The sequence below is a fragment of the Pimephales promelas genome, chromosome 1 (genome assembly GCF_988280905.1).
Source record: "Pimephales promelas chromosome 1, fPimPro1.hap1.1, whole genome shotgun sequence".
NCBI classification, from domain to species: Eukaryota; Metazoa; Chordata; class Actinopteri; order Cypriniformes; family Leuciscidae; genus Pimephales; species Pimephales promelas.
In genome coordinates, this window is record NC_142769.1 from 23466671 (window position 1) to 23491430 (window position 24760).

Below are 24760 nucleotides of genomic sequence, written 5' to 3' on the forward strand. Positions count from 1 at the left end.
TTCATAGTTCCCTTATGTACAATGGAATTGGAGAGGCCTGGCAAGAAAGAATTTGTCTATATTTAGACAGATTGTACAAAACAACACTGGATCAATCAGAAGGGGGGAGACATGTTCCCAACTCTCACCGCACCTCGCCGGCTTCACCAAGCTCCTGTACTTTGATTGTGTGACTACACAATGTCAGGAAACAGGACACCAGGCCAGTTTAAGGTGCAAACAGTCTAACACAATTTATGAGCTTTATAGCACAGGCCCATTTCTAATAAACGGTTCACTGTGTCTCACCGTGTTTAAAGGGAAAAGTCAAGCAGCTTTCCTTTTAAACAGAGGTTTCCATAATTAAGTGCACACAAATGTCAGGGTTATTTTTAGAATAGCTCAGTTTTTCAACAAACAAATAGAGGATATAGTTACACCCTGACCCTTTCACAACTGCCCCCAATAAAGAAACTAGGAAGTTAGTTTTAAAAAGTTGTGTAATATCTCTTGGGTGGACGAATTAATATGCAATTTCTCTCTCTAATTTATTTACTCTCCCCCCTCCTCCTGATGCAGTTGATATGAGATGTCTCCAATAATACAAGGAGAGGTTCCAATTGGTCCGTACTTTCCCATGAAGGCGATGATTCACTAATGGAGGGGTTGGCTTATCCACCAGCTGCAACGCCGTTCTCGAGCCTGCCCATCTCACTTGATGACCTAATTGGCGAGCAGGTCAACTATGGAACAGGTTTTACCCATGAGCTCTGCTTTCTTTGAAATTTAAGGTTTAAAACGAGGTAAATGTGAGGTGGCACCGGCATTTCTTTTTTTCTCTTCCCCCCCACCACCACCACGCACTTCACTTCTTTTCACCGAGTCACCTTCGCGTCTTCAGTTCACCTGCCACTTTTGACACGACCTCGGTGTTCCCGCACAAGTTCTGCTGAATCCCACACGCATCGCCATCAGGATCCAGTCGCACTTTAGGACGAGGGGAAAAAAGAAAAAAAAAAGAAAGAAAAGAAACTTCTACTAGTCTTTTTGGGTGTCTCAAGTTTACGCACAAGATGAGTATCAAGTCTGACTCCGAGCCAAACAACAACGTCTCTGTTGAAGAGGAGGTGAGAGTTCGGCGTGATTGAAGTGTGTTTTATGTCGAGGTAAATTTGTTTCAAACTTTAGAGGGGTTTACGGGAGCCTCATGCAACGTCTCTCCGCGAAGTTTTTGCTGTGAGGCTAAAGTAAGGAAACAATCACTCGAGAGAAATAAATGACTGTGGTTTGAAGTGCTGTTCAAAATGAGAATTAAATATTCCGGGCTAATTAATGAGCACCTTTTTCCTTGATCGATAGTTTTTTGTTTTGTTTTTAATAGAGCCCATGTAATGTCGTTTTCCTTTTACCCATGTGAGGATTGCTTTAAAGTTTTTAATTGTAGCCTATATTTCTAATTTTGGCAAAGTTCTTTATTTAATAGCCTACGTGCTCGTTTAATTCCTTGCCTGCAAAGATCTGTCAATCTATTGATTTATTTTGTCTGTACGGGCACAAATCACTGAAATTGTTTGAAATTGTGTTCAGTGTCACTGAATTATTGTTTATAATATATTTGTAGTGGTTATAATGCATTACGACAATGAAATTGCGCACAGTTTGCAAACGCATTGTTAAACTGAAGTGTTTCAGTTTGTTGCTGTTTTCTTTTAATGCAAATTTAAATGGACAAATCTGATCTTATGCAGGCCGTTTTTATCCGTTCATGAATACCATCTGAGTGGCAGAAAAAGACAAATATTAACGCACAGCTACAAAAATACTACATTGTGGGTCCCCTGCATACGGTTCATATAAAATTCAATATAGAAAAAAATTATTGTGGTTTATTATTGCATTCAATTATCATTTACACAATGCATATTATTTTAAATAAGCTTTACAGGAAATGCATGTCTACATTACTAGCCTATTTAGAGTGATCTCATAGGTGACTGTGATGCGTTTTAGAAATGTACATGAATCACACATTTAGCTAATAATCTTGTGTGTGTATGAAATGTTCACATATGATATACTATACAATATTACTTTTAATAAACATCATCAGTAGAATGTAAATGTGTCAGGTGAAACAAATAAAGGTATATGGGTTACTGAGCTGTGGTTGAGGGCAGAGGAATACTGTTGCGCTGTCGGGGTTGTTGCTGTGGGTCAAAGGAAGGAAGTGCTGTCACGCTGTGCGATGTTGTCCATTGTGCTTCCACTGTCTCCATTGTGGTTTTGAAACTCTTATCAAGTCAAAGCCAGTGGATGCACACTTGTTTATTTCTATAGCCATTTATGTGAATGTGGTCATGCACAACTCATTTGTCTTGTACTATAAATTGTGGTTTGAATGTCAAACTGCCAGGCTTTTAGTGAATTGTTTCATAGGAGTATTTCCATCATGCCACAACACAATTCCTGTCTGTCTTTTTGTGTGTGTGTTTAAACCATAATCTTTTTTTTTTTAATTTATTAGTCATTTCACATTTAAATTTGGCAATCGATTTATTTCTTGTTTTACAGGTACGAACTCTATTTGTCAGTGGTCTGCCAACGGATATCAAACCTCGTGAGCTCTACCTGCTGTTTCGACCATTTAAGGTAAAAACAGATATTTTAAATGCAAATCTCATTGACCCCCCCTAGGTCTTAGCTCTTACTTAAGTAATATATTTTATGTTCATACCCATGTCAAAGTAACAGAAGGAGAAAAACTGAACCCATAAATTAACTAGAATGGCATGATCAAGTTGGCATGATAAATTGCTGCTAAACAGTATCCAAATTCTAACGCTTGGAGATCTTCAGCTCCAGTCGCTCAGGTTAGCAGTGCAGTAAAGTGCATCCTCTGTAAATGTCTCTATCTGACAGTGTTGGCCTCTTAAGGGGAGTGCAGAAGGAATTTCTTCCTTTTCAAGCATGTGACTACATTGCTGCTAATTGGATTTCTTTTCCTTTTCAGGGTTATGAGGGTTCACTTATCAAGTTAACATCAAAGCAGGTGAGACATTGTTGGATATTACAGCTGAGCAGGTTTGCTGTATATTAAAAACATGTATGTTTGCAAGTCATTGCTTTTTTTTTTTTTTTCTTTTTTTGGTGGTCAGACTTATGAAAACTAAATTGATAATAAGGATAACATACCTAAATTATGTTTTTACATTATAAAATGTAATATATTTTTTGTGTTCGATAAGTAACGTTGTTCTTTTGCTCATTGATTTGTTCTTTCTCTTTTCCAGCCTGTTGGGTTTGTAACCTTTGATAGCCGTTCCGGGGCTGAAGCGGCAAAAAATGCATTAAACGTAAGAAACCAGCCATCTGTAAACGATGAATTGAGTTATTGCAAATCTGTTTGATGCCCAACTGGGTATTTTGATGCCCAACTGGGTATCATGTTTGATATTTCATTTGGAGTGGATGTATAGCCTACATCAAGAATGTACCTTTTGTACTTGCAGTTTCTAGCACAAATCGCCATAGCTTACCTCCCCTTCTCTCTTTATCTCATAAAACATTAAATTAACTGGTGTGCTATTGGTGTCCCTCATTCATTTTATTAGTTTTTGTTCAAGCACTTAAAGAGCAACATGTTATTTCAAGAAATCCAAGTATTACTGAGCATCATGTTTTCCTCTTGTCTTTTAGTATGTAGTCCACCTGTTTAGGTAACACTAGCTTTGCTGTTCAGTCACTTGTAGAATCGTTCACCTGCATGTGGGCACCAGCTTAAGACACTACACATTTTTACCAGGGTCTGGCAGGCACAACCCATCCCCATTACTCTATCCCTCCCCCCCTTGTGTCTCCAGGGGGTTCGATTTGACCCTGAAAACCCGCAGACCCTCCGGTTAGAGTTTGCTAAGGCCAACACGAAGATGGCAAAGAGTAAGCTGATGGGCACTCCGAATCCCACAAATATCCACCCAGCTCTAGGAGCGCACTTCATAGCACGGGACCCATGTAAGTTTCCGGCCCACGTGGTAGTTCACACTGCAGAGACAAACAGGCACACACTCTGTAGCTACGCATCTATGTAGATCTTAGGAAAACACAAGAAGAAACTAATCCACCTCCACTTGCATGTTATTAGCAAAAGGTTCTCCAATTTCTCTTACACGAGTTAAGCATTAGCACTTCACGTCTCATTCAACCTCTCTTCTGTTCCAAGCCAAGTCACAGATATTACCAGAGATCACACAGGTACCATTATTCAGTTCCTGCCTCTGCTGTGTGCACATTTTAAAGTCTGTTGGAACGTTAGGGCTTCTGACTTCAACAATTTGTCAAACATTATCTGTAGTGATTTTTAGTCTGACATGCTGAGCTGGCCCTGAGTCTGAAGTGATGGTTTGCTATACCTCCTCAGATGACTTGACAGGGGCCACGTTGATCCCAGCGTCTCCAGAGGCCTGGTCTCCTTACCCACTCTATACCCAGGAGCTCAGCCCGGGCCTGCCCCACACGGCTTTCACCTACCCAGCAGCAGCCGCTGCCGCAGCAGCTGCACTTCATGCTCAGGTGAGTCCATCTTATTTTTCTTTCCTTTTTTGGTGTAATGTATGATGAAATAATTACTGTAATTACATTTTCACTTAAAGTAAGGGTAGCAGAAAAATTGCTTCTGATTTAATTGCATCAAATACTGTATAGACTTGAACAATTATACCTAAAACAATAGTGAATTTTACATCAAAATGTGATGTCTAATCTTAAAATGTATGATTTTAAATGTAACCTCCATTCAAACACTCTGGTCAGTCAAGAATTGATGCTTTTTGATATTTATTTGAAATAAAATCCGCTGAATGTTGGCACAATTAATATTGTGTGACTTTGCTCTCTACTGACTTTTTTACCTATTCCAGACTAGAAGTGACTAATCTAAATGGCAAGAAAAGCTAATTGTATAAGGTGTATGATCCTGGCACTGAAGTTGTTACAATGTGTCAACCGTGACTGCTTTGGCCTCATGCTAATGAATTGAGAAGATTCGGTCACATGCTTTCCTAAAAATGTTTCTAGTGAGGCCTTTAGATTAATCCAAGAATAGATTTATAGTAGTCACAACTGTTGGATGAAACTGTAATTGGTCATGAGCACATATGGCCTGTTCAGAAAGTTGTGTTCATTTTTTTATAGATGCGCTGGTATCCCTCCACATCAGACTCCTCCCAGCCTGGATGGAAATCGAGGCAATTCTGCTAAAAATATAGTAAGGCCATTACCTCTCCCATGCAAAGTGATTAGATGATAATCTTGTGCATATTTTTTTTATTTTTTATATAATGATATTGGTAATTGTTGTTTTTTTGTCTTTTCTTTTTTAGGTTTTTCTCTGCTAATGGCACCTTCCAGTTCCGGTTTAAAATCTGTCCAGTTCATTTGAACTTGTGGTTTTTGGATGTATTAACTGTGGAATGAGGCCATGAAAATATGAAATTTAAGCTTGCATTGCTCATTAAGCTTATATTGAAGTCATATTGCCAACAGCACAAAAAGAGGCATATTAGATGGTACAATGGTAGACCTTAGTATTTTGTAATGGATCAGCTCCTTGAACTTTTTTTTTTTCTCCTTTATTTTGTATTGAATTTAAGTTTAAATTCTTTTTCATGTGTTCATTAATTGAGATTTGCTCTGGGTCCAAGTAAACTGAGACAATCAACTGACGTTGCAGACACAAAGCATGTAAGTTTTGGCATGAAGTAGCTCTGTGCTTCATTCTAGTATGTCTGTTGCTTTCATGACCGGTGTAACCTTGTTTGTTTGATAGCTTGGTCATTGAAGTTTCTTATGTTATGTACAAAACCTTGGCCGACTCATTTTGATGGGTGATGTCCAGTCCGATAGATGGTTTCCCTTGCTAGTTTCCACTGTAACACATCACAGTGGGAATGATACATTTTCAAAATATGAGACTAATTTAATCTAGTGTATATCTGGGGAGAAAAGTGTTTGCGCAATTTAAGTAAGTGATCTGTATAAGTTATTGGTAACTATTGCTTTGTATGTTTTGACATTTGTTTTTGTATAAATGTCCATTTATAGCAGTTTCAGAGATTAAGTTGTAATTTTCTTTGGTTTGACTGTCAGTGTGGCACAAACTAACATTTATAGGGACAGCAAATGTGGCTGCTAACATGAAAATGCTGTTTCAAGTTAATGCTCTGAATATACAGATATGCTACAATGGTGCATGATTTTAATGTGGGTAGTAATGGTTAATTCCGACATTAGAAGTGTATTTGTAAAAAAAAAAAAGTTTGTAAAATACTACTGTATGATGGTATTAAAATGGGAATGCATTAAAATGGCTTGTGTACTTTGTCTTAACTTTCACTTTTGATGCTGAAATGTTCTATGGGCTTGTTCAGTTTCAGTAACTTACTTCAGGATACACATTTTACTTGCATTAAACATCAATAACAGGCATCCAGAATTAGCGGGGACACTTAATGAGTTCACCTAAAAATGTAATTTATTCACATGTTTAAATCTGTATGACCTTCCATGGAACACAACAGCAGATGTTAAGGCATGGCAGATTGTGTCAAAGACTGAGAGCATCTCACATTTGCTGACTTTAGCATGCATTAAGAATAAATGGTGTTTGAGACTACCATTTTACCTAACACCATCCTGAAGAAATAAATCAGGCAGGTTTAAAATGATTTTGGCTGTTTTCAGACAGTTAATTCTAGTCCCAGACTTAAAGGCATGTTTAAGCTGTCTTAAAGGAACTTGCACTGATATATTTTTATTTATTTTATATAACCTTTATTTAACCAGGTAAACACGTAGAGAACACTTTCTCAGTTGAAATGGCGACCTGGCCAAGATAAAGCGAGGGTGCATGACATACAAATAGTTTCACATAAATTATACAAATTACACTTTAACTACACAAGAAATAAATTTTAAAACTAAAATACAACATAATTTTCTGGACAATAGAATAGACAAAGTCAGTACATAAAGAATTAATGGAGCACAATCTATAATAAAGCATAAAATTATTGTCTAAGACGTAACAAGACAACTACATATAGTAAATGATACTGGGCATTATACATCCTAAAATGACAATGCCATTGTTTTGTTTTAAGATGCCCTGTCCCTCTTTATATGGTTTTAAATATGTGCTAACATTTAAATAATTTGATACAATTAACTTGTGTACATGTTTTTACCTTGTACTTATTTTTAAAATACCTGAATGTAATAACAGTAATCAATTTTTGTATGTACATTTTTAATTACACTTGACACTTCCTTTTATACCTTAACCCACCCTTAAACAAACCCTACCACCATATCTGTCTCTTACCTCTAACCACAATAACAGCAATGTGTTTTACAATACAACATGAACACAATAAACTACATTGTACTTATTTTTTTATATATGCAAGTATAGTACTTAAAGTCACTTAATAGAAAGTGGGACCAGATTTGCACCAGTATTTTTTTTTTTCATAAGACACATCTATAAAAGCTATGTTAATGTATAATTTGAACTAAGCTCCTAGCTTAATCTAAGCCTTGTCTGTAAAACAGACAATTTAGTTCTTTTTATTAGATTAAAACTTAGTTCATATGAAAGATTTCATTTTTAGGTTGACTTATCTATGCAGAAGACAAACAGAATGTGATAATATAAGATCAGTGCTGCCCTCTAGAGGAAGTTACTCCGTAGTCTTATAAATTGTTTTTAAAATAGGCTACACGCCCGGAAAGTTGCTATTGAACACTCAAGCAATGTGTCTGTTAAACACGTTTGTATTGTATTATCAAAGTCTTGATTCCAAAATTTGTTATCAACGAAGACCTAATTTATAAATGGTGCTCTCCATGGTCCTGATTTCTGCCAATAAAAGCAATTCACACGTTACATATTTCATATATTAAAACTTAATGCCAAATTCGCACTGTGCAGATTTAGAATAGCAAAAAGCCCTCACATTTATTTTTACATCTAAATATATTCATCTGTATCTCAGAAGGCCTATACGTCAGATGCCACAAGTATTTACTTAATTAAAAAAAAAAAAAATAATAATAATAATAATAAATCACATTGTATTGCTTAATCTGGATTTTTAAAGGATACGAACGTGAAACAGTAAATTAGCCTGTAAAAAAAAAAAAAAAAAAAACGACGTCGTGCCTAAGTGTCTGCAATCTGTGATTGGTTAATGCCAGAGAGGAACTAGATCTCGGGGTGTTTGACCCGAACACAGGTGTGGTGAATTAGGCCAAAATTTCATTCGAAAGGTTTAAGTAGACTTTATGAGACTTAAACTGGGTGCTGTTTTCGATAATTTTAGTTGTTACCATGGCGTTTTCTATGGTGAGTAGTTCAGCAAGACAACGTTTGCCGAAAGTTTTTAATAAGTCTATGGGAGTGTGTGAGTGTGTTAAAGGTTTTGTTGGTGCTTATTTGCCCTGCGTTCATCGCTTTTTTTTATGAAGTTTAGGTTTTGTGAAATTAATTCCCGCTCCATTACTGTCTTGTTGAGTATGCAAAAATGTTAGCTTTTTATGATAGCCTCAGTCTGTCGTCTTTACATTTGAGAGACGTTCATTAATGCAGTTGCCATTGATGAGGGCTACTCAATCAGATCAATCATTGGGTGCTTTTTGTTAATTCGACAGCATAGCAGTGATGCCTATTACACTAATTTAACTTGAATGTATTCTGCTCACACTTGTGAAACTGAATTTGAACTGGTGAGGAAAAGAGGCAGGGAAGGAATCTGACCTAGTTGTGTCCCAATTATATGTACTATTACTGTGCACTTATCTTTGCTTTTACATAGTGTGCAAGCTTTCAAATATTTTGTCAGTCAACATTGGATTCTGTTACCCTTTCCTTTTTTTGGTATGCAAGTAAAGCTGTGACATTGAGTGACCAGATTTGAAGTGTTCAACATTGTTTTTTCTTCTGTTAAATAAGTGCATCATCCATCCAGGAAATTGGGATGCACCTCATGTCTTACCATTAGTAACTCTTGTATTTGCTTCTGTTCTGACAGCGAGAAAATCCCAGACTTCTTAACTGCCTGGATTCTGACATTCCAGCCCTGTCCACATGCAGCAATGCAGACACATTCTGCAGAATGAACACCATGCTAGGCAACTCACTGGATCTGAGCGGGGTGTGCACGACTCCAACTGCCAAATGCAAGCGAGACCCTTTTAATGGTAAATTGTAACGTTTGCTTTTTCTGTCTTGTGAGAAGTTGAACATATACCATTCCTTAATATATGTGCAGACACAATAACATTAGGCTACACATTTGAAACCTTTGCGTCACAGTATTTTTATTTTTTGCTCCCCACATCCAAATGCATCTGCTGCAGTGCTGTTTGCACTTTTGGCTTTGGCCCTGCATTCGAGCTTCATGTGCTCAGGGAATCATTACAGCAACGGTCATGTAATGTCATGCAGGCGAGACGCAGGATGCTGAATCAGGGCTGAAGCAAGCAGTTGGAGGCTGTCCAGTTCTGCATGAGCAGCCCAGATTGCTCATTCTTCAGCTACTTAGCAACAGTCCTGCGATTCACTGGAGTTTATCTCTTAGCCTGCTGCTAGCGGCGCGCGCGCGCTCTCTCTCCCTGCCACCTCAAACGGGAGCCAGAGGTGGGAGGGGGAGCTGCCTCTTTGCAGGAGAATTTGTCAGCAATGCACGGTAGTGTGGCATCAGTGGAGGCCAGAGACTGATGTCATTAGTAAGGGGCTGTGAGGGCAGCAGCGCCTGGGTCACATGCAGGGTGGGTCATCTCTGCAGAGACAGCTGCTCCTGTGCAGTTTAGCCAGACATAGCGAAGCGATCTGTGATTTACCAGAGTCTAGGGAGCCAATGCTTTCTCGAATGTGCATGCCTTTTATTCCCACTGCTGATGCGGAGTCGTCAAACTCTGTTTTATTTCTGGACTCTGTTAACAGATCGTCCCGACTCGGACCTGTCTGCGGTCCGGAGCAGGATGCTTTTTCCCAGCAGTGGCCAGGACTCATCTAGGGGTCTGCCTGACGCCAATAACTGGGGTCTGGGCCTACAGTCCCTCAGCCTGTCTGACTGGGAGAGACCGTGGAGCAGCCATGACACTGATCACTCGGTACAGACCAACACAGCTGCACGTGAGTGAAATGAAGGACTTTAAAGCAATCTTAGGATAACATTGCCACAACCGGATCATAACACTGCCACAACATTACATAAACAGTTGAACACTTATCATTTATGCAATTATCATTTAAAGTGAGTCTTAATGTTTGCTAATTTTTCAGTATATAATGGTAAAACTTGGTTTGTACTTGTTTTAAAGGCACATTCTGTTTACAACAGAGTTATCCAAGCAGCATTAATTTTGGATGGAGAGACTAGTTTTGATTTTATTCATTTCAATGAATCCACTCAATCTAGTGTGTGTTAAACAGAACTATGTGCGTGGATTGAAGTGAACGATTATGATCTTTATTGGTATCAGTGGCCTGACTAGAGCGGGTTTGAACCGTTCTCGCTAGGCCCATAGAGTGAGTCAGAGCCTTTTGTTGACTATTGCCACATTCTCGGCCTGCCTCATGCATTGGTAAGTCTCAATCGTGTGCTGAAATGAGAGCTGTTTTTGTTTTGTCTTATTGTGCTCGTTTGTTCTCGGAATTGGGGAAGAAATGCAAAGATAATCTATTCTGTTTTCATGATTACTTTGGGGCCTTTTTTTTTACTTTTTTTGTTTTGTCACAAATTCTGATTGTTCAGTTCAAGGGATTTTGGGGACTCCCAGTGTCTCAAACAAGCGTCCAAGCTACTCTGAGCCATCTATTGGTGCCACAGACTTCCTAGAGAAATTTCCCGGCATGGCACGCTTAAGCTCTCAATCTTTCCTGGACTCTCACTCCATTAGCCCTGTGGACTCGGAAACCAGTGGCTTCAGCTCTGGTTCTGATCATCTCTCAGATCTGCTGGTAAGGTTTTATTTTTATTTTTTTTATTTTTTTTGCTACCACCACAAACTAGTTTTCCGTTCCTCTGTAGCATTAGCATCGGTTTTGCTCAATGGGGGTTTGCACATTATGAATTAACTGACTTGCAGCTCCTGTTTAGTCTTTCCCATAATGTGTAATTTTCAAACACTGTAAGGATAGGCTTCACAATAGTCTAGTTGTCTAAAATTAAATTAATCTTGTTTCTATACCGTGATTTTAAATTTAGTAACATCACTTGACTGCTGAAATTAGTCGACGCATTGTTATTCTCACAACTTGACTGCACATTTTTAAAACCGCTTTACAGAAAGTTATGCTTTATCAAAAGCACCATACCAATAAATTTGACTCTCCTTTTGATCCAAAGTCTAGTGTGAAATGGCTAGTTTTAAAGTTGTAACTCTTTATGGTATTAACACTTTCACACCTGAATTCTCTCTCCTGCCTTTTGCAGTCTTCATTGAGGATCTCTCCGTCTATGCCCTTCCTTATGTCAAGTATGCAAAGGGATCCTCTCAAGCTAGCGCTCGGCTCTCGGCTGGACCTCAGCAACTCGCCTCTCACCCCGCCATCCAGTGGCAGCCCGGGTGGTGGCCTGTCCCACCGCTGGCCTGGTGCCTCCATCTGGCCCAACTGGGACCTGATGAAGACCCCGGAGAGCCCTTTCAGCATTGAAAGAGAGGCCTGGCTTCACAGACAGGCGGCTTGTATGGCCTGTTGCATACTACTGTAGTGCATGATCTTAAATGCTAATCTAAACCACCCCCAATACCCACCTTGAACATTTGTTCAAACCTGGTGCAGTGATATTGTCTCTTGTACTCAGCTTGTGATATTGTGTTCCACAGCAATTAATGAAGCTACCTTCACATGGAGTGGACAGCTGCCCCCCAGACACTACCAAAATCCCATTTATTCCTGCAAGGTATTTTTGGGAGGAGTTCCCTGGGACATTACTGAAGGTAAGAGGATCATTTTTTTTTTTTTTCCTCAAATTAAACAACACAACTGTTTAACATGTTTTAAGCACCAAATTGGCATTGGAATTATTTCTAAACGGAAAAAAAATAATAATAAAGAATTAAAAAAAAAAAATTATAAACTGAGTGGTACTGTAAATATGGCTTTTTTTTATAGACTAATGGCTTTTCTCTTTGTCCCTAGCTGGTTTGATAAACACTTTTAAATGCTATGGCCCTCTGAGTGTTGAGTGGCCAGGTAAGGATGGCAAGCACCCTCGCTGCCCTCCGAAAGGTAATATGCCCAAAGGTAATGCTAAAAGGGTAGGAAACCTATTTTATTACAGCACTGTGGCAGGGTGGTGTGGCACTCAACTTCTCGGTGGCTAGAACAACCTTTCATACACGTATGGTGGTAACGGTTCTGGGAGTTAATGATTTTACACTTTAGAAAATGTTCATACGCAGGTTATTTCTAGTCTGATGTACAACCTACAATTATGCAGTTGGCAGTAAGGCAATTGAAATGAGTAACCTTTGAGACTTGCATGTGACTAGTCCCTTTTTCAGGTTATGTGTACTTGGTGTTTGAATCGGACAAGTCTGTGCGTGCCCTGCTTCAGGACTGCACTGAGGACTTGCTCCATCCTGAGGGCTACAGCGAGTATTACTTCAAAATGTCCAGCAGAAGGATGCGCTGCAAAGATGTAAGCTTATCACTTTCTAACATGTGCAGGTGGCCTTGGTTATGTATGTTGGAGTTTTAAACTGAACTGTTGTACCAAAAAGGTTTCTGTGTGGGTGAACAATGCTTGATGACCTGCTTCCAGAATTATTTTACTTTTAAATGGCCCAAAACCTGTATATAGTGAACTCTTTTGTGGTTTTGTTGGTGTTTGAGAAATGCTGACCTGTCTTTTCTTGGCCCTTCAGGCACAGGTGATCCCTTGGGTGATTTCGGACAGTAACTATGTGAGTTGCCCCTCTCAGAGGCTGGACCCTAGGAACACTGTGTTTGTAGGAGCTCTGCATGGCATGCTCAACGCTGAGGCCCTGGCCAGCATCATGAATGATCTGTTTGGAGGAGTAGTGTATGCAGGCATTGACACAGACAAGCACAAGTACCCCATTGGTGAGTTTCTTACAATGTGGTGGGTTTTTATTTTTTTCTCTCCTCCAATCGTAACTAATATTAGTATGATGCTGTGGTTTGACATGTTATTGGTTTTCCCTTTTTCCAGGATCTGGACGTGTAACCTTTAACAACCAACGCAGTTATCTGAAAGCTGTGAGTGCTGCATTTGTGGAGATCAAGACTCCCAAATTTACAAAGAAGGTAGAGTAACCTGAACACTTAAAGCCTTATTTTATTGTGTTAGTAGTGGAGTACTGTCTTGATCCCTTGTTGCATGCTGCACTGTATATGATCCTACTAATACTGGGATAACAGGTCTGAAGTTTTTTTTTTTTTTTCCCACTTTACCACACAGTAAAGCATGAGAATATGGTAGGCATATTTGAAGGCGAACCAAATAAAAGGAAGAAACGTTATAGTCCCTTATAAAAATGGGTGAGGCTTTGAGTGAATATTTGGGAAAAGAAACCATAGATTCCATGTCAAATGAAATATTGTTACATTTGCTGAGAATTGGGAGACCAGATTGCAAAATGCGAGCTCATGCCATTGTGTGCACAGAGAATAGTCCAGTTGCAGCAGGGAACACTTTAGTAGGCTAAGAAGCTAATGTATTCATTTATAAAACGAGGTTGGGTTCCTTCAACTGTCCATCCTAATAAAAATGGCTAAGCTATACAAAATTGTAAAGTATTGTATTTCACCAGATTTTATAGTAAACATTTTCAAGAGCAAGTGAGAACTTTCAAGGGGGGGTGCCGGGTGTATGGAAAAGAAAAATATTCGAATCCCAAAATTGAAAATCTAATACCTACCAAATTAATATTCGGGTCCAGCCCTAATATATATCCTTTTTATAGTATTTGATCTTCTGTGGATTTAAATTATTGGTAGATGAGGGCAAATCCAGTGTCTTTCACGTTATGGATGCTTTCACACTTACTTCATTGAGTTTGTTGCCCCCTTTGTTAATCGCATTCAGGTGCGGACCAAATAAGGGTACAAAGAGGTCTCGGTATGCTTTCAAAAGAGCTCTGGAGCAGTTTGTGGTGAGCGTGATTTGGCCTGAAACAGACCCAACTGCCAAAGAACTGAGCATTTTTGGATTAAAACGGCTACCCTAGTCAAAAAAAACTATTTAGATTGTCAAAAGCGCTCCCTTTAAGCCGTGACTTACCGCGTTCTACACTCTCACCAAAACTCCATAAACCATGAAGTTGTCTGCACTGCACAGTGACTCTCTTATTGCTCTTATTACTCTTATTATCTCTAGGCTGTTTATGAGGGGATTTGGTAAAGGATAAAGCTTGTGGTGAGTCTTAACATACATTGTGAGCACATCTTGTGACTGCATTTTCGTTCGTTTCATCTAATTCGGACCATAGCAATCAGTGTGGTGTGAGAATAAACCAAAACCCCAGCTGAAATAGCCCAAAGTATAATTTTTCGCCCTTGGTCTAGACCAAATGAACTACAGATGTGAAAGCACCCTAGTTCTTGTATGCATCACACCCTCCTTTTAAATGGACTGACCTGTAAGTCTCTTTAACTGAAGGAGTCCGTCGATTTACTGCTTAAAGGACCACTTGAAAACTAGCGCCACTCATGGAAGCAAATATGTTTACTGTTGTGACTGCCAGACAGAAATTATTAATTTCAGATCAATTGACACTTCATTTAGTCACATTTGTCAATATCTGCCTTGTAGTGCATGTGTTTCATTTTTAGACCATTAGTATGCTACTCAATATTACAATTTCCTCAATGCTTCTCTTTTCTTCATGGGTATGCTTTTCCTCTTAGGTTCAGATTGACCCATACCTGGAGGATGCTATCTGTCAATTATGCAGTCGTGAGCCTGGGCCATTCTTTTGCAGGGACAAGGTGATTTTTATTTTTCCCCTCTTCCGTTTTATCGACCTAAATGCACGTCTCTGTATAATGACAGTCTGTTTCCCCATCCCTCCAGACCTGCTTCAAATACTACTGTCGCTCCTGCTGGCATAGGCAGCACTCCATGGACATCCTCAGTAACCACCGCCCTCTGATGCGAAACCAGAAGAAGCGGGACATCAACTGAAGCGTGCATGGCAGCACGATGCCTCAGCCTGGATGTCCATTGCGCCTGCTCCCTTCGGGGCACTGCTCCAGAGTCGGCCCCAGTTCGAAAGGCCCTCCCAGGAGTTGGGGCATGGGGAAACACTGTAGAAAGTTCACTGTTGCACTTTCTTTTTTAGTTTGGCTTGTTCACTTTGGCACTGTACACAGTGAGATGGGATAGCTGGGGCCCGTGGATGGGAAGACCCAGAGTTTTTGACCAAGTTGATTCAGGCCATCTTTGAAGGGTTTTTTTTTTCCTCCCCCCTTTATATAGGTTGCTATTTTGCGTTGGTAAAAATCATTCGAAAGTCTCATTGTTTAACAGACGGAAGCCATACAGTGCCTTTAATTGGTTTTCCCCCTTCCACACTAGCTGCTTTTTTCTGGCACTTTTTTGCCAATATTTTTTACGTTTTTGAGATGCAACTACAAAAGCCAGATTTTCATCATGACATTTTTCACAGTTTTAGTTTTCATAAATTTTTACATGAAACAGTTTTAAGGTATGGCATGGAAAAGGTTGAATAGCAATCTACCCGGCGGCTTTTTAATTTTGCGCTTTTTTTTTTCTTTCTTTTTTCCTCCATGTTTTTGGAGTGTTTTTTGCCTTATCAGTGTTCTGTTTGGTAGAATAAGAGGTTTGCGCATAACCCTGCAGATCTAATTGCCAATCCAGATCAATTTCAGTGTGTGCCTCCATTAGGCATTGCTTTTACTGCTCTCGATCAGATTTCAAACCAACTTAATATATTAATCCATAAATGAGAATGGCCATCGACTGCACGTAGTTTTATTGCACTTTTTAATTTGCACTTTGTAAAGGGGTAGGTTTTTAATCACTTATATTGTACATCAGCAGGTGTTGTGGGTATGAGCCCATATGGCTGCTTGTATTTAAAAGCATAGACTTCCCTTGAATGTACCAAGAGCCTTAGCAGACTAAATGCAAATGTCACTTTAATCATCTCCTGCTGAAAGTCTGAATGAATTGCATTCAGAACTAAGAATGTCCTTTCTCACCATATGCATTCCATGCAGAGCTATTTCCCAAGCTCCTCTGTCATTCTACCTCGTTGTCTGCCAAGTTTGCTTAAAAGGGTGAAGTTTGAATTTTTGACTGGGCACAATAAAGGTGTTTAAGCATTATTCCTGTTGTATCTTATTTTTATTTTTTTTGGCCTCTATTTAATGTGCAGCAAAGCAGTGTGTTGTATTCCTCCATGAAGTCCTACAGTATCAAGTTATTTCTACTTGTCCACTAGGTGGAAGTGCTGCATTTGCAAATGAGGATTAGGGCTTTTTTTTTCATTGAGGTAAAATTTGGTGCTGATTAAAAAGATAGGATTTTTAAATGTGTACTATTAATGTCAGCCTAGTTTTCAAACTAGTGAAACTACTTAAAATGTGGACTTCTGTTACTTATACCCTTTTCTCTCTGCATTGCATTCTGCCCACTGAAATTGAAAAGCTATGGATTAAGAGGATAACCCAGTGGATTTTTTTGAGCGGTTACAGGGCTGTAAGAGTATGTCATCAAAAGCCCTGCTGGTTACTGCACGATTGGGAACATTATTTCAGTTCCAGATGGTTGAATGTGGAAAGAGGGATGTCTGAAATGAGAATCCACTAGAGTAGCTTATAAATATTCTGATCCTCACTTCATTAATTCTGGTAGTCATATTTATTTATATGCTGTGTGTTCTCCAAATTGCTATAGAAACTGTAACTACACCATCTTGACCACCATCAGACTTTGTATATTCTAAGTGAAAATGTAGTCCTCTAAGAATGGGTCTCTGTTAACTTCTATAGGAAATGTAGTGTAGATGTTACAGAAATTAAGATGTTGGGACTCTAACCTGTGAAACCTTGGTCATTTTTACAGCTAAATGGGTTAAAATCAACTGGGGACTGGAATTCAGTGTAAGGGGCTGTGAGGATGGAAAGTGTGTGAGCTGGGACAGGACCTGCCAGCTGAGTCCGTGTGAATCTCATAGGAATCACAGGTGTGTGGAGGACGATTAGAGTCTGTTTACATAACCTCCTGTTTCTCCTCTCTCGCTACACATCCCACGGACACGACAAAAATAACACCCCAAACACCATCTAAAACTCACCTCTTCATCAGAGGTAATTTGAACGTGTTGGCATGTTATATTTAAGCTTACACATTAACATAAAGATTTTCTCTGACACTTATCTACACTTTAGTAGTGTATTACTAAATGAGTCACCCTGAGAAATGTGGTCTGTCTAGAGCTGGACTAAATGGATAAATTCTGCCACTGAAAGTATTCTTGTAAAGAAGAGTGTTATAGATGTGAGGATGTTAAAGAAGGTTTACTGTACTGTATTCTGAGGGATTGTGGTTGATCAAGTTTTGAAAGTGTTATGTTGCTCTGAGATCTTTGGATTTAGTTGTTCTAATTTTATGTTGACTTTACTGTGAAGCCGCATTGTAACCCATGATTATTCTGACTAATACTGGAATCCAGCAGCATTAGAGCTGTTCAGTTAAAAGAAGCCTATATAAGACTCTGCTGTAACTTCTGAGTATACCATAGGAAACTGACCTAATGTACCTATTAAAATCAAAGAACAAGAAGATATAGGCTCATTGAGGAAACGATTAAAGGGAAGATTAAAAAAAGTGAATGACTTTCTCATGGTTCCTTGGAAAATACTATGGCCTCAAAACGTTACCACAGCACAGTGCATGATTTTTATAGTTTGACATTTGCCATACATAATTAGCTCCATATGGATTTTATCATGTGGTAAACTTGCTTGGTTGCTAACATGGTACAGTTTTTTGTTTAATGCAATATTAATGCATTAAGCTTTTACTGCTGTTTGCTTAACCAACATAAGGACTTTCACTTTGAAAGCGCGACAACACCTGTCAGTCTTTCCAGTGAGCCTACTCTAAATTAAACTTTTATATTATTTTCATTTACAATTGGTTGTCTTTTCTCAATACTAATAAAAATCTTCACATAGTTTCGTAGAGGCAAGAACATCCATCTGTTAGTATTTGGCAGAGGTATAGAAATGCCCATCTTAGTCTTTTCTTATTTACATCCCACTGTATTTTGTCTATGGTGATGTATACACTTGGGGAACAATGTCTTGGCATGTCTGTTCCTGTCAGCATGGTAATTAAAATAAACAATTAAATAACACAATTTTACAAAGCTGGCCTCTTCTAAATACAATGTTACAGAATTGAATTAACTGGCAGGTCGAATTATTTTGAATGTTGTTTATTATAGAATTACTGCATATAGGATTCTGTCTGAATTGCCAATGATCTCATGAGAAAACATGAACAAGTATTTTACGAGATGGCGATTTCAAATTAATTTGTATGATCTGATTCATATGGAAACATTTGGGAAATAATTCAAAAACAACTTGTTGCCTGATGCTTGAGTTTTAGTAAGTAAATAGTTAATGACAATTCAAATGTGGTCATGTAATGCATTTTATATCAAAGACACTGCTATTGTGCTGTGTGAAGAGTGTGTACTAGTTGGCTACTAAGAAGTGCACATGAAGTGCTGTTAAAAACTCTACTTTGAATCAACATTAAATCACTGTAAAATATTCAGACATATACTACACTCTACTCATGCTAAAGATCAACATTTTTTTCAGGAGGGACAGTTATGCTTTTCGCATCTATAAGAATGCTGTTACTGTGTTTTTCTTGGAAGTATTAATTTGTAATGAATCTTCATGCAGAGGTTCCCTTAATTTTTATCTGAGAAGATAAAGTACCATTTGTTTAGCCTCTTTTTTTTACTTTTGAGGAGGTCTTGTGTAATGTGTGAGAAAGAAACGGAAACAAATCTGAATTGTGGAAGTGTCTTCTACACCCCCTCCATCCCCCTGTGTTTATAAACTAAAGCTCTTGCAGGAAACAGAGGGTAATAGGGTTAGAGTTCAGCTGTGCCTCTTTAAGGGATCCTCTCCTCAGGACAGAGGGCTGTTAAACGATCGTGGGAAAGGGGGAGGACCTTCAGCAAAATCTGCCTCCTCTTCACTCCATCCCACAAACTTACAAAACCTTCAGGGAGCAAAACTTTTAAATAGGTAGTAGCTAAAAAAAACATGTTCTTGCAGACATTAGTGTATTCCTTTTGACATCTAAACATATCAGCCCAAACCACCTTGAGAAAATAATTCAGATGGATGGATGGATGGATGGATGGATGGATGGAAAGATAGATCAAATGTTTGCATTCAGTTATATTTGTATTAATATTTTTATTCAGAAAAGATGCATTAAATTGATCAAAAGTAACAATAAAGACTTTGACATTGTTACAAAAGCTTTCTATTAACAGTTTTTCTCAGTTGCTTTAGTGCATTTCTCACATCACTATTTACATTTGCACAACAGTTAGTTCAACCTCCACAACATTTAGTCATTTGTGCATGACATCATAGTAGCAGTTTCTCATTCCTTCCAACAAATTGCAAATCTTTTGGACATGCATCAATTTTTTTCATACAACTCTCTGCTGTTTTATAACATTACAATTTGCTTATGTCATGTCAGTCAAAAATAACTACTTAGTTAATAAACTAATAGTCCTCATTTCATTGAGTATACAAAAATATTGAACTTGTCAAAATCTGTCAAACTAATTTTACAATTAAAAAGCAGAAAAACTTTTATTTTATTCTATAATTAACAATTTTTCTCAGGTGAAACTCAGCTTTCACTGATGAGAAAGGATGTGATTCACAGTACTATGTTGTGTGTTCAGTTCCAATGTGAACTGTAATATATTGTTTTCAGTTGTGCACAGCTCTACCCAACGGGAGTTTATGTTTGTTGTAAATAAGGGTGTATTTTTTCTTTTGCACAATGCTGTGAACAAATTAGAATTGCAAAGAGCAAAAATGAGAAACATGCATATTCAGTGTCTTGTACTCAGTTACCTCACTAAATCCAGTAATGTGTAACTTTACTGTAGTTTTCAAATGCTGTGCAAATATTATATAGTGCTTTCTTGAGCATTTTCAGTGTCACCAAGATCTGACTTTTTTGCATTGGAAAACATTTACAGAATAAACTGTCATACTGAAAACATGACAAAGCCATTTGACTATCTTGTTCATAAACAATGGTGTCAGGACTTTTCATCTTGATGACACATTCATTGACGTAAATACTTGCTTTTGAGAAATAAGCTATTTATTTTGAGCAAGTGACATGCTTTTGCATGTTATCAACTAGGTTTTGCAGTTTGTACTATTTTGTTTTGAGAACTGCAATAACTGTTGTGCAAATGTAAATAGAAATGCACCAAATCGACTCAGAAAAACTGTAAAATAAATGCTGTTGTTTTAAACGTTATTCACCAAATAATCATGAAAGAAAATATATCAAGGTTTTCACAAGGATATTAAGCACCACAGTTGTTTTCAACAGTTACAATAATAAGAAATGTTGCTTGAGCAGCAAATCAGCATATTATAATGATTTCTGAAGGATCATGCGTCACTGAAGACTGGAGTAATGATGCTGAAAATTCAGCTTTGACATCACAGTAATAAAGTGCATTTTAACATATTCAATTCAAATAGAAAACAGTTTTACAAAATGGTAACAATATTTCGGTTTTGACTCCAAATTTCAGAATTATTGATGTGTACAGTACACTTATACTGTATAGTCTAATCATATAGATTTATATATTTAAATTTATGTTTCAAAATGTTTTACTCCACATGAGCAACGTTCCCTATCACATGAACTGCATAACTGTTCAAAAGATCTTCAGTGTTGTCCTCTGATACTCATACTACATCTCTGATGTCTGCTGTGCTGCACAGTGATCCAGAAGAAACATCTTCATCCAGTGGGAGATGAAGAGATTGACAGATCGAGGGAAAGAGATGGTCCAAGAGGAAACAAGAGAGAGACATAGAGCAGCAGAGATGTGGACAAGCATGCTGATCTGCACATTCTAGGCAGTTGTCATGGAGACAGCACTGCCTCCTAGGCCTGGCTGCTCTTCGTGAGGTTTTCGTGAGAAAGGCTAAGTGTTCCAGTGCGTGTGCATGTGTGTGTGTGTGTGTGTGTGTGTGTGTGTGTCACTGGGATCATAATGTCATACTGTTAGCATTTTAGTACACTTTGCATTGATAGTTATGATCAGTGTTACAACATGCAAGTTGATAAAGTATTCTGTGTTCTAACTACTTGTTATTTATGACTATCTGTGGCTGTGCTTTATATAAAAGCTATTTGTAACTATGTGCAGCTGTGGTCTTTCATTATCATTACATGGGGCTAATGCTCCCATCTCTCTCTGCCTCTTTTCGCCTAGTGAAATAAAACTGAAAAAGCCTGTTGTCAAATTAATAATTTGTCTATGTCTGTGAAGCTCCAATAAAACACAATACGAGTCTTTCTAAGCCACTTGATGTTTTCCCTAGTGAAAAATAAATATACTAAAACGAATTTGAAATCATTTTATTTCATGCTAAGTATAGGCTACTACAAATAAATTTAGTCTACATATAAAGGGGCTATCTATGGTAATTTCATGCATTCAACCATATTTGCAATTTTAAAGTCCCCGTGAAATCAAAATTGAACCTATTTACTTTGTTAGCGCATATTACTAGTCTTGTGGTGAACAATTAATCAGTGCAAGTGAATATATATATAAAAAAATGTTTTACCTTAGTAATCTTTAATCAAAATCTGAAAAGTTACTTCCGGTCTGGAACAGTTTCTTTTTCTGATGACGTAGGTTTCACAACTTGGGTGGAGAAACGCTTAACCACTCCCCTCAAACCGTTAGTTTGCTATGAGCGAGAGATGGAGAGGAGGAGCGCTAGAGTAAAACCCTGCCCTCTGTTCAATATTCCGTTTCACTTGGAAATACGTCACAGCACTGGAGAAAAATCGTTTGCAACTTCCGGTTCACGGGGATTTTAAGTTGGCTTTTCATGCTAAAAATGGCCACAGTTTAAAAAAAAAACGAGTTTGACATATGGGATAGTATTTCTGTGCCAAATGCTCCTTCAGTATTCATACTCTATGGATTCATATCAAGTTTCAATATTCAATATTCAAGTTTCGTATGGCACTGTATGATGTCATAACGTGCAGAATTCCTTATATGGGCACTTCTCTCGGAAGAGCGTGCGCACACACTCTCACACGCACACATCAACCAGAGAGTGCAAGTCAAGAACACGTCCCAATTAACGAGCTTTAGTTCATTGTTCGAACAATGTTTGGACATTTTTTAGATCTCGAAATCAACAACGTCACCAAAGAAGTGTGTTTTTGGTTCTGAGGAAAATTAACCTTGTCCATCTTCCCAAAGAATCCAGCGTTAAGGAAACACTAACAGTGGAAACAGTTACTTTTTCCGTGGCATTACCAGAGTTATGCAATGCAAGTGTGTTTGTTTGTCCCTCGGATTTCGGTGACAAACGTTTTATTAACAAGGCCCAGTTCGACGCTGGATTTACAGATCGTTTGAAACTGAAGATAGAGTAGTGCCAGAGATCCAGATCATGAGTCGGAACCGCAGGTCAGGCGGTAAGTAATTAAATCTGCATCAAATGTGTTTTGTTGGAAAGTGCATATAATTTAAACAACACAAACATATAGTGACTCAAAAGTTATCCAGTGAAAATGATGTGACGATGTATTATGTGTCTTTAAAAACAGTTAATGTTTAGCTGACCACCAAAATAGGCAGTGGGCCAAGTCCGTCTATCTCGTTAACTTTTTGATTTGATAGTTAACGTTACCCAGCTGCTGTGTGGCTCATTTTATTTATTTTTATTTATTTGTATCGTATGAATAATTCACCAAAAGATTACCGATTGTTTCCAGTTGCACCTTAAAGTATAGAAATAGATTTAATTTCAAACGTTGGCCGGAGTGAGATCCAATCAACGGTTGTGTTGTTGCTTTGTTGAATTGATTTGCCCAATCACGTTATTCGTTGAACCCGCGTCGCGTGACTCGCGTCAGTTTGAAGCCAACTCTAGTCACACACACAACCATAGACAACCCAACCTGGAGAGACCGGTGTGTCTCGGCAAGTCAATGTCAAGGTAAGACAAAGGTTTTTTTTTTTTTTTTTACAATGATTATACAGCCCTATATCTTAATGCTTTTCAGAAGTTGTATTTAAGACTGCAAGCTATACTTCGTCGTGAATATATGCGTTGTCGTTGATTAGAACAGTAACATTAGCCACGAAAGAATTTTGGTAGTGGAGCAGTAAGCTAGGTCTAACAGTATATATATATATGTTGCTTAGCCTTATCCAAAATAATTATTCAGTACATACACAATGAATTAAGCAAAGTGAGCAATAATAAATAATTTGACAGATAGGCCTATGTCCAGTTTTTTTTTTTTTTTTTAAAAAAAGACTACAAAGCAAAACAAAAATGATTTGAAAAATATTTTAGTTAAAGGTGGCTGATTTTGAGCTATTTAACAAAATTATTTGTGGTCAGAACTGCAGTAGTCTTGTCAAGCTCCTTTAAGATGGTTATCATCTTAATACAAATGTCAATATGAAAAATGTGATTTAAAATTATCTAGTAATGTGTGCTTTCTGTGGTTGTGTCTGAATATAATCCAGTTGTTTATCTAACACACAGACACGAACAGGACAACATCATATCCTTCCACACCCAAATGACGAGGTGATCGTTGACAATCATCATCACATCAACTGCACCATGATGGAGCAGGTCAAGATCAGGAAGATGCTTAGTATCCACATCACAGATGACCCATCTTGATCTATCGACACCACCAACAGAACCTGGCCAAGAAAGTTCAAAAACCTCTGCACTTCCTCCCACAGTTGAGGAAGGCTCATCTCCCAAAAATCCATCCTTTTAACTTATAGGGGAACCCTCCAATAACATAAGGGCAGAGGATTGACTCTTACACAAAAACACAGGTAGTATACATTATGATGCTGCTACATTGCTTTATTTTTAAATTTGTTATGAACATTTGACCCCACTTACACATATATTGCACTGCCTTTTGCTACTTGTCAATCCCACTTGCTCTGAAATACTATATTAATTAGTGATGAGTCAAGATTTTTGAATATTCGATTAGTTGATTTTATTGAATAGGATGTGTGGGATGGAATATTGAATAGGATGTGTGGGATGATTGTCTAAAAAAAACATGTTTTAGTTGTGTTTATGAGATGCAATGCTAAATTCACATAATATTTTTATACATTTAATAAATATATTCTTAATATTTGTTGTTTTTTCTGTTTGAGTTTATATGTCTCAATATTAATAACAGTCTGGTTAATTTTGAGTCTTGAAATGTAAACTCTCAATGGTTGGCTTTCTAAATATATGTTGGTTATGTGTCTATTCAGATTGACTGTTGTGCAGCAACCTTTTTATTTATATACGTATGTTTGAGGTTTTTAATGTCTATTTAAGCGCCACACCGGTTTTAGTTTTTTTTTTTTAGCACCACAGAGGTAAGGTTTACGATTTTCGCCTATCCTACCG

The 24760-nt window shown here is 38.0% G+C and overlaps 2 protein-coding genes and 1 long non-coding RNA gene across 5 annotated transcripts; all 3 read left to right on the forward strand.

The window, feature by feature from the left end:
* The first annotated feature begins 805 nt into the window (after positions 1-805).
* rbpms2b (RNA binding protein, mRNA processing factor 2b) lies at positions 806-5497 on the forward strand. Its single transcript, XM_039657991.2, has 8 exons — positions 806-1106; positions 2551-2628; positions 2990-3028; positions 3270-3332; positions 3840-3990; positions 4397-4548; positions 5170-5242; positions 5358-5497. The coding sequence occupies exons 1-7, from the start codon at positions 1053-1055 to the stop codon at positions 5233-5235; spliced, it is 603 nt and encodes a 200-aa protein (XP_039513925.1). The 5' UTR covers positions 806-1052; the 3' UTR covers positions 5236-5242; positions 5358-5497.
* A 2742-nt stretch (positions 5498-8239) lies between these two features.
* On the forward strand, positions 8240-15624 carry cpeb1b (cytoplasmic polyadenylation element binding protein 1b). Of its 3 annotated transcripts, none has more exons than XM_039657958.2 (12): positions 8240-8380; positions 9066-9234; positions 9980-10171; positions 10794-10999; positions 11475-11727; positions 11869-11982; positions 12185-12289; positions 12550-12686; positions 12913-13111; positions 13221-13315; positions 14918-14998; positions 15084-15624. In XM_039657958.2, the coding sequence occupies exons 1-12, from the start codon at positions 8366-8368 to the stop codon at positions 15192-15194; spliced, it is 1677 nt and encodes a 558-aa protein (XP_039513892.1). In that variant the 5' UTR covers positions 8240-8365; the 3' UTR covers positions 15195-15624. The 3 variants fall into 3 exon arrangements, with proteins under 3 accessions (XP_039513892.1, XP_039513902.1, XP_088985482.1); XM_039657968.2 differs by having other exon boundaries at positions 12185-12274; XM_089129356.1 differs by lacking the exons at positions 8240-8380; positions 9066-9234 and adding an exon at positions 9660-9804.
* A 6774-nt stretch (positions 15625-22398) lies between these two features.
* Positions 22399-24497, forward strand: LOC148998427 (uncharacterized). The gene is made up of 2 exons (XR_016156297.1): positions 22399-22787; positions 23870-24497. It is a non-coding gene; the product is annotated as an uncharacterized LOC148998427 (long non-coding RNA).
* Positions 24498-24760: the final 263 nt, after the last annotated feature.

Bases quoted from the DNA above. Each gene is read 5' to 3' on its own strand.
- rbpms2b (XM_039657991.2), top strand. From the start codon at position 1,053: ATGAGTATCAAGTCTGACTCCGAGCCAAACAACAACGTCTCTGTTGAA. The intron at 2,629-2,989 runs GTAAAAACAGAT...TTTCCTTTTCAG, and splicing joins TGCTGTTTCGACCATTTAAG to GGTTATGAGGGTTCACTTAT. The intron at 3,029-3,269 runs GTGAGACATTGT...TCTCTTTTCCAG, and splicing joins TCAAGTTAACATCAAAGCAG to CCTGTTGGGTTTGTAACCTT.
- cpeb1b (XM_039657958.2), top strand. The intron at 12,290-12,549 runs GTAATGCTAAAA...TCCCTTTTTCAG, and splicing joins GAAAGGTAATATGCCCAAAG to GTTATGTGTACTTGGTGTTT. The intron at 12,687-12,912 runs GTAAGCTTATCA...TTGGCCCTTCAG, and splicing joins GAAGGATGCGCTGCAAAGAT to GCACAGGTGATCCCTTGGGT.